At 47.4% G+C, this 9979-nt stretch overlaps 1 protein-coding gene across 1 annotated transcript in view; it reads left to right on the top strand.

Moving 5' to 3' along the window:
• LIPC (lipase C, hepatic type) overlaps positions 1–8906 on the top strand; it is a 51080-nt gene extending 42174 nt beyond the window's left edge. The window contains exons 6-9 of the mRNA XM_081887737.1: positions 371–613; positions 5240–5360; positions 7069–7287; positions 8480–8906. Coding sequence (XP_081743863.1) covers positions 371–613; positions 5240–5360; positions 7069–7287; positions 8480–8579 — 683 coding nt within the window. The 3' untranslated portion in view covers positions 8580–8906. The remainder of the gene's footprint in view (positions 1–370; positions 614–5239; positions 5361–7068; positions 7288–8479) is intronic.
• Positions 8907–9979: the final 1073 nt, after the last annotated feature.

Genomic DNA, 9979 nt, shown 5'->3' on the forward strand with positions numbered 1-9979 from the left:
TGCAAATTTGAGACAATCCATAATTGAGAGGATTCATTTGGGAATGCCAAATTTTGGCTTCCCACAGGGCGCCATATCATAAAAGATTGCTGAAATCGGGTCCTGTCTTCATCTTCCTTGCAGTCTGTCTCCTGGCTCTTCTGTCGGAATGATTCAAGAGTAGCAGTGGGTGGTTTATTCTTGATTTCATCTCTGGGATGTAGATAGCTGGCTCTGTCCTTCAGATTGGTGCTGGTAGGAGGGGGCTTGTCAGAAGAGGGACATGGCAGCAGAGTGCTGGGGGAGAAGAGACCAGGTTGGGAGCTCTTTCCATTCCCTGTGAACAAGAGATCGCGGAAGTGCTTGGTCCTGCTGCCCTGTTTTTGTGCAGGTCTGGCTCAGACCGTGAAGTGTGCGCACGAAAGGTCCGTCCACCTCTTCATCGACTCCCTGTGGCACAACAACCAGCATATCAAGGGCTACTGGTGCAAAGACATGCAGACCTTTGACAAGGGCCGGTGCCTCAGCTGCAGGGCAAAGAGGTGCAACATCCTGGGCTACCATATTCAGAAGGAGAGGGTCCCTGGCAGCCGGCAGCTGTTCCTGAAGACGCGAGCCCAGATGCCTTTCAAAGGTTGGTGTGAGCAGATGAGGAGGGAGCAAGAGATTGCCACCATGTCTCCTGGGAAGCCAAGGCAGGCAACGTCTATCTGTGCTTATACAACATGTGGATTTAAGTGTGTCTCTGAGTGAGCATCATAGGCGTAGCCAGGATTTTTGTGGGGGCGGGCAGGGCTTTTGTTGTGGGGGCAGAACCTCCATTAGCTAGCTTTGTGTTTTATTGATTTAGGGGGAACAGCTGCCCCTCCCCAACACCCCCCCCCCGGCTACACCCATGGTGAGGGTGGAACCTGAGTTTGGCAGCCCTGATATAAAGAACCACCCCTTCCTGGGCCTCTGGCTGGAGACAGACTTGCCAGGTGTGCTATCTCAGTATGGAAAGGGGCAGGGGTGGGGACAGGTTGAGAAAAACCCAGGGAGGATTGTCAGATCTGCAGGCTTCCATTACTCAGTGGTTCTGATGAATTTGACAAAGAACTGGCCATGCCAGTGTATTTGCCCAGAGAGGGCCACAAATTACCTCCTCCTTTGATGGCACTCCAGATTTTATTTGGAATTTGTCTGCAAACAGTCACTCACACTGGCATTGTTTTTGAAGTGCAAATAGGCAGCTGGAGAGTTTGGGCATTTTCAAGTTGAGGTTGTGGCTTATTGTGGGAGATTAGCAGCAAAAGCTAACAAATGCATATCCTTGCTAGTTAGTATGAGAAGGGGATAAGTCCACAGAGCTGTATTGCTGATAGGTGGGCCACAGAAATACAGTTGGTTGAGAGGGCTCTGGGTGACGTCATTTCCTCTCCTCTCCTGGAGTGTTCCCTGTTCCTTTCTCTCTCCCTTTGACTAGCCATGGATGCAGACTTGCCTCTGTTTGCTCCAGCTTCAAGCAGATGCCTGAAGCTGGTTATACTGTAAATATAAAGAACTATTTTCCCTGAATAGTTTTTACTGCTACTGTTGCTGTGAACCAACACAGGGTTATAAAGTAAGTAAATATAGTTTTTAAACTTGCTTTACAAGTTGCTGTCTGGTTCTTAGTTAAGTGGGGTAAGGAAGGGAGAGCCAGCTGACTTCATAGCTGGACCTGTCCAAAAGAAGGCTTTATAGCCAAATTCCTAATTACTAATTGCCATTGAACAATATTTTCAATAACAACCTCATACTAAAGAGACAGAGTGGAGTCAACTCGTCTCAAATGGTAATTCTAAATTCTGAACTATGAAAGGCTTGACTTTGTTACAGAAGATGCTCAGCAGCCAGGCTTGCGTTTTCACCCCAAAGAGCAGCTTCCACCATTGCTGTGCCCCTGCTGAAGATAAGGAGAGTCTGGTGGATCAGGCCAGTATCCCATCTAGTCCAGCATCTTCTCCTCACAGTGGCCACCCAGATGTTTGTGAGAAACCAGTAAGCAAGACCTGAACGCAGAAGTCACTCCCTCCACCTCCTGTGGTTTCCAGCTACTGCTGTTCAAAAGCAATTGCTTCCTTTGACTGGAGGCAAAGCATAACCATCATGGCTAGTAGCCATCAATAACCATAAATTTGTCTAATTTAAAGCCATCCAAGTTGGTGGCCACTGATGTTTCCCATGGGAGTGAGCTCCACACTTTAACTCTGCACTGCATGAAGAAGTACTTCCACGGAAAAGTCCCTCCTGCCTGGTGTCAGGGCCCAGCTGGGCTGAACTGAGCAAAGGAGGAGACACAAAGCAATGCTCAATCTGCACATCTGAAAGGTCAGAGAGGAGCATGAGCGAGGTGGACATTCCTGGGCTTGCAACAATGGCACCAGAAATAATTTCTGGTTCTAATCAACCATGCATTTACAGTTGTACCTTGGGTTACATACACTTCAGGTTACATACGCTTCAGGTTACAGACTCCGCTAACCCAGAAGTATTACCTCGGGTTAAGAACTTTGCTTCAGGATGAGAACAGAAATCTCACAGTAGCGGCGTGGTGGCAGCAGGCCCCATTAGCTAAAGTGGCCTTCAGGTTAAGAACAGTTTCAGGTTAAGAACAGACCTCTAGAACGAATTAAGTTCTTAACCCGAGGTACCACTGTACATGGCATTTCAGACTGTTCCAAGTGCTCCTAAACATCACCATCATCATTTGATTTTATATACCGCCCTATACCCAGGGGTCTCAAGATATAAAACCACAGAATCAAAGATATAAAATCAAGCTATAAAACCACAAAATACCTAATTAAAATAAAAACAACAACCCTATAGCCCCCCCAAAAAAACACATTTTAAAAGGGCATAGGATGTAAATCGGATCAACCAAAGGCCTGGTTAAAAAGGAACATTTTTGCCTGGTGGCTAAAGGTGTATAATGAAGACGCCAGGCGAACTTCCCTGGGGAGAGCATTCCACAGCAGGGAGCCACTGCAGAGAAGGCTGATTCTCATGTTGCCACCCTCCGGACCTCTTGAGGAGGTGGCACATGAAGAAGGGCCTCTGAAGATAATCTCAGGGTCCAGGTAGGTTCATATGGAAAGAGGCGGTCCTTGAGGTATTGCAGTCCTGAGCCATTTTAAGGCTTTATAGATCAAAACCAGCACTTTGAATTGGGCCTGGAAACTGATTGGTAGCCAGTGCAATCAGACCAGGATCGGTGTAATACTCTCAAACCGTCTTGCTCCGCTGAGCAACCTGGCTGTTGAATTCTGCACCAGCTGAATTCTGCCATCTTCAGAGGCAGCCCTACGTATAACACATTGCGGTAATCTAACATTGAAGTTACCAGAGCATAGACAAAAGTTGTTAGGTTATCCCTGTCCAGATAGGGGCGTAGCTGGGCCACCACCCGAAGCTGATGGAAGGCACTCTGAGCCACTGAGGCAACCTGAGCCTCTGGCGACAGCAAGGGATCCGGGAGGACCCCCAAGCTACGAACCTGCTCCTTCAGAGGAAATGTAACCCCATCAAGAGCAGGCGACCTCCCAGCAGTCTGGTCTTGGGAACCACCCACTAACAGTGCCTCAGTTTTGTCTGATTGAGCTTCAGTTTGTTGGCTCTCATCCAGTCCATTACCCAGGCAAGACACTGGTCCAGCACTTCCACTGCCTCACCTGCAGATGTAAAGGAGAAATGATCTTGGTCATCCTTGCATCATCCATGTAAGGTGGGACAAATTTATTATCCCCAGGTTGCACCCTGAAGTTAAAAGCTAGCAAGTTGCCAAAGGTTTCCTGAACTAATGAACGAAAGACGTGACATTCGAATGCAGTGTGACTTCATGACTCACAGCTCAGAGTGACCTGGCCGGGGAGGGAGTGGCGGAAGCGAGACCCACCCTCCCCTGATGCCCAACCCTGCTCCTCCCCCACTCGGCATCCACCACTGAGATCCGCTTGCTTGGGCTGGTGCTGCCACCATTGAAATAAGACATTTGGAGAATGTCAAGTTATCCGAAAGGTCAAGGCATGGAACAAGAGCAGCCTTTCATCATAGGCAATGGAGAACAACAGTGCAGCTATTATTCCGGGGCCTGTCAAATGATCTGGTATGACTTTCCTCAAAACGCTGCAGCGATCATGTGAGAATGCCAGATAGGAACAACAAAACCACACGCCAGAACATGGATGCATTTTGCAAACGATTAAAGCAATCAGGGATTCAAGGCTGAATCCAATGAGGAGTTCCCCTTGCCCTGGAAACAAGAGCATCACAGTCAATGCCGGCTTCAGGGTTTATTTTTTTTGGGGGGGGGGAATCTTTGGGAAAGACATTCTGAATGCCCCCCTTTTCTCAGTGAGTTTACCCACTTGCTACCAGTATTGCTGGCTACTGCAGTTGCTCCTCTGCCCCATCTTTGTTACCTCCTGTGTCTTCAAACCAGCCAGTGCCACTGAAGGCCAACATGGTGGTTGTTTGTGTGCCAGAGTGCAAGGCAAGCCAGCCAGCCAGCCAGTTGCAACAGTGGTGAGGAGGAACCAGTACATGGAGGGGGTCATGAATGGCCGTCCTGCTAGGCTGTTGCCCCTAAGCAGGTGCCCTGCCATGTTGACCCTTAAAGGATGACCCTTTAGGATGATAGATGGCATAATCTATAATCTTACAACATCTGAAGGGCAACACGTTGTAGAAAGTTGCATTAGATGAAGCAAACAAACTGAATTATTTTATGGGAGAACCACTGCATTTCATTTTATATCATTTTATGAATCTGAAGTTTGAGCTAAGGATTCAAACACCAAGTTGCATTTGCAGTGGGACAGGGGTGGGCAACCTTTGTGGCCCAGCAGGCCAGATTTTATCTCCTCCCACCCCATAGGCCAACTATGACAGGTGGGTGGCCCCAGCCCCAGCTGTTACGCATCTGACATCATGATGGACATCAGGCAACTGATAGTTCGGCAGTCCTACCCACTGGTAAAAGTTGGTCAGAGGGGAGAGAGGAGGGGTGTCTGCATTGTCGGCACATTCCCCACAGGAAACTCACTGGTGAAGCAGCACCCAGCAGAATTGAACCCTGCCCTCCCCCATCTGAGAGAGAGGTGGTTTTGGGGAAATGGCCTTGCGGATCCCCTAGCAGCCCAAGTTTGCCCCTGGAGGTAGGGAGAAAGAAGACAGCCAGAGAGTACCTGTAAAGGCAGGTGCATATTTTCAGCCAGTGGTTTCCTCCTTTCCACAGTTCATCACTATCAGTTCAAGTTCCGTTTCATCAACGAATTCAAAGAGAGGCAAATAGATCCAACATTCACAATCTCACTGACAGGCAGCAAAGACAACGTTGAAAACCTCTCCATCACTTTGTGAGTACTGGATAATATTGTTGCTGTTGTTTTTATTATTTTTTATTAAATTTCTATACTGCCTGAATCCAAGGATCACAGGGCAATTTAAAAGACCGTAGATTGTTTAATTAGCCAAATTAAATGCTGAATTATAAGCCAAATTAACACCGAGTGTGCTCCTTTACTTGTGCTGGGTATAGAATCTATCTTTGAAACCAATGTGTGTGTATCAGCTCAGAGAGGAGCTTGGGTGGTACCAAATATTTTTGTGTAAAATAGGGGTGGGGAGCCTTCAGCCCACAAGCCACATCTGGCCAGCCAAGGATTCAAATTTGGCCCACAAGGACATTAATCCTAGACCAAACCCATCTCACACCTGACATCATTTGTGGGGCAGATAGAGACACTGCTGCCGCTACAGTTGGGAGCTTTAAAAGTGCACTAGAAAAGCAGGCAGTTTCAGTTTGCCCGCCAGTCAGCTGATGCCGACAACAACCTTACACTTTTATGTATATAGGAAGATAACATGGATCAACAGAGCTACCAACAGGTCTCTCATTGGGAGCACAGCTTTAAGTGTAATCACAATGAGCTCCTGGACATCCAAACTGACCACCATGTTCGCTATCCTTTGTAACACATATTCCTCACATGGTCTCCATTTTGGGGGAGGGGGTTGGCTGGATAGTTAATGACTTACTGATACTGTCAGGGACTGCCGCTAGGTCCCAGCTCACAGAGGACCAACGCCCAGTGGATCTTATATACAAAAGTCTTTATTGAAGTTTAGTTTCCATTTCCAAGCTCTGGGCGCGCAGACCCACGTCTTGACGCTAGATCGGCTAAGTCCCCTCTGACTCGCTGCTAAAGCCACACCACTTTAAGATTCTCGCTTTGCTCCACCTCCTACGCTGCTCCTTCCTACGCTGGGTCCTTCTGCCCTCAGGGGTTATCTCTTTCCTCGATTCCTCTGACGCTGACCCCCCTGAGCTCCACCCTTCCTTCCGGCGGGCTTTAGGACCTGGCTCCCTGTCCGGACTCCCTGCTGTGCCGCTCGCCTGTACATTTGAACTTGGCGCGCGCGCCCAGCCGGTAACCTTCCTTCTGACCGTTTCCCCGCTTCCGGATGTGGGCGTGGCCAACCCTGCCTCCTCTCCTCCCGCCGGTGGCAAGAACACTGGTCCCGACTCCTGGGACTCCCCCTCCCCACTGCGCTCAGGTGGGGAAGCTGGTCCCGATTTCCAGCTGCTGCTCAGGGACTCCCCGCTGGCCCCTCCCTCCTGAGGTTTCTCCCCTGGAACCTCCCTCGCTCTGGCCATCGGTGCTCCCTTCTGTGAGTCCTCCGATTCGCTAGAGAGGCTTGAGTCACGACTCTGGTAACTGTCACTGCCTGCACCCCCTTCGTCCTCTTCCTCCTCACTCTCCATTTGCTCCCCCTCCTGTGTCTCTCCTTCTGAACCCCTGACAGATACTATTTTGTATTGACTCTGTAAATTGATTTTGTTTATATTATGTTATGTATTGAACTGGTGTATCAGTGAAGTTCATTTGATATATAGCAAGCATAATTTGGTGGGAAAGAGACCCAAGGATAAACGAATGTGTGAAAGGTGCATTGGTGTCACACATGCATTTTGGGTGAATTACTTGTCCATTGATTTCAATGGGTCTGTGCCTTGTATGATGCTTGGATTTTTGCTTTCTCCCTCTCCAACTCTCCCTTAAGAGTCGAAGGCATTACAGGGAATAAAACATACACTTTTCTTGTCCCTCTGGAAATTGATATTGGTGAGCTGATGATGATCAAGTTGAAGTGGGAAGGGATTGCAATTTGGGAAAACATCTGGAACACTGTTCAAACCATCATCCCATGGGGAAAGGGCGACCGCCGACTGGGACTCATCATGGAGACGATACGAGTCAAGGCAGGCGAAACTCAACAGAAGTAAGTGTCATGGGACAAAGAGGGGTGATTGCTTAAAGCCCTGTTGGGGTTTGGGCCATTTGAGCCAAGCTGGTGCCCTCTAGATGACTCCATTCAACACCTTTGCTGGCTGGGACTGATGAGAGCTAGGGGCACCAGGTAGACAAAGGCTGCATTAGAGGATGACCACAGCCAATTCCAGTACTGCTTGCCTTCTGCAGCTGATGTCTGGAGCAGGGCTAGGGCACTTGTGGGGCCCCAGTCATTGCTGGACAACATCTGTCATCAACTTTAAACACTGGGCATGCTAGCTGGAGAACATATCCCTCACCCTTGCATCAAGGGACAAGCTGCCCTTCCTCTTTGGCCCAACAGCAATGTCTGCATTTGCACTAGGATGGATTTTACCCCCCACCACCACCACCACAAAAAACAAACACAGAGAGATTATTAAGACCCTGAATCTTGCATTACATCATAGAACAGGTGTGTTCCAATTTGACAACAATATAGAGACAGTCCCACAGGAAAGAGGAGACCCCATAGTTAAGTGGCTGTGTTTTTCGGGCAGGAAGGTCAGAATTGGAAAGGAGCAGATCACAAGGGAAATAAGTCTTTTTCATCTGAGGCCTTGGAAAGTTGCTACCAGAGTAGACAGACAATAGTAGGACCCAGGAAACTGCCTCATACGGTGCCTTCGGCCACTGTCCCCTCTTCCTCAGCACTGCCTATTCCCTGGCTATGGCTGCCTAGGGTCTCAGACTACAGTCCATCTAGCAAAGCAGAGCAAGATCCCAGGACCTTCTGCAAGCAAAACATATGCTCTATCACAGAGCTATGGCAGACCAATAACATGACCAATAACATGACCTGGTTTAAGACAGCTTCTCTATGTGGACTTCCTTGCCAAAGGAAGTCCACCTGATCATCAGCCTTGCAGTGCTGCACCAGGCAATGAAACTGCTTTTGTTCTAAAGGCTGTTGCAGCTGTTATGATGATTGGCTTTCCTTGCTAATCGTCCATGTGCCCTGCTGTGTAATGATGAACTGACGGCTGTCATTGGTCTTTGAGCTTCCAGTCTAGTATTTTATGATGCCATTTTTAGAGTGTACTTTTTAAACACTACACGTCCTCTTGTGACTATTACAATTAAATAAGCAAGTAATATTTTGTTTCTTTCTCTTCTCTCTCCCACCCCAATTTTCTGCATAGAATGACATTCTGTTCTCAAAGCCTTGACGATTTACACCTCTATCCAGGCCAGGAGAAAATGTTTGTAAGATGTGAAGTAAGCTCCCAGCGGCTCAGATGAAGATACAAATAAGCAAGAACCCGGAAAAACTGCCACTGCTCTTCAATCACTTTTAAGCTGTACCTTTTCTTTGGGTTTTTATTTCTTAACATCTATACTTTTAATGTATATATCATGGCTGGGCGGGCTGGGGTGGGGTCATAGAAAACCCTGCTGGATCCCAAAGTTCAATTGTTTACATTTATCCCAAATGTTGACTAAAGTGTGAAAACAACTAAATCAGCTGTTAAGTAGGCCAGAATATGCATATTTTATAAATGGTTAAGACAGCATGGATTTTTCATTATCAACTCACTCAATAAAGGGACATACCATTTTACACAAAAAGTTTTCTGGTCCAATCTGGTTAGGAAATTTAAACAGCACGTCGAGATCTCAAAATGAGCAAGAATCGCTTGAGGTTTATAGACTCATTAAGATTAAACCCTAATGTGTGTCCTTATTTTTAAAAGTCTGGGCATTTTTATGTTTTGAGTCAACAGCTTAGGCTATGGACTTAGTTCAACATTTGCCAGCCCTCCTGTGCTGGCTGGGGCTGATGGGATTTGGAATTCAAAACATCTGGAGGGGGCCAGGTTGGTGAAAGCTGATTTAGTTCATAAAACTACACCTGAAGATGACCATGTCATGATAGTATACAGTCCAATGGGGGCATTTGTGTCCTGTGCAAACTTCATTGAAATGCTGGGGCACTATACAAAAGCATTACAGTGGTACCTCGTGTTATGTACCATCCCCCTTAAGAATGCTTTGGGTTACGCACTCCGCTAACCCAGAAGTAGATGCCCCTTGTTGCAAACTTTGCCCCGGGATGCGAGCGGAAGTCGCGCTCCGGTGGTGTGCCAGCAGTGGGAGGCGCCATTCGTGAAAGCACACCTCATGTTACAAGCAGTTTCCATTTACGAACGGACCTCCGGAACAGATTAAGTTCATAACCAGAGGTACCACCGTACTGTAGAGAAGACTTGCATAGCTGGTGATTTTGAAAGTACACTTGTATAACCCTTCCTGCACTCATATAACACCCATTCAACAATTATTATTATTTACTGAATTTATATACCGCCCTATACCCGTAGGTCTCAATGAAATGGTAGAAGGTGTTCAGTAGATTTATTGCTTTTATTGTCCAGCTACGCTCCGTCTGCCAGCTTCTGTTTTCAGCGTAACTCCGGAGAAAGCAATTAAGCAGATGTACAGCAAAATTTCATGTGTGAGAAAGAATGTAAACAAGTCCAGACGGCTTCTCTATCCTAGAAGCGTTTATTGTACAGCAAAAACAGCTTATTTACAATCCATCAAAGACCATCAGTGTCCAGCTGCATTTTCTGTGACTCCTCTCATCCTCAGTGCAGCGACCGATCTGAAATCGAAAGCACTCTTGGCCCTTACAGAAGGCA

The sequence above is a fragment of the Podarcis melisellensis genome, assembly GCF_964234715.1.
Source record: "Podarcis melisellensis genome assembly, chromosome: 14".
Classification (NCBI taxonomy): domain Eukaryota; kingdom Metazoa; phylum Chordata; class Lepidosauria; order Squamata; family Lacertidae; genus Podarcis; species Podarcis melisellensis.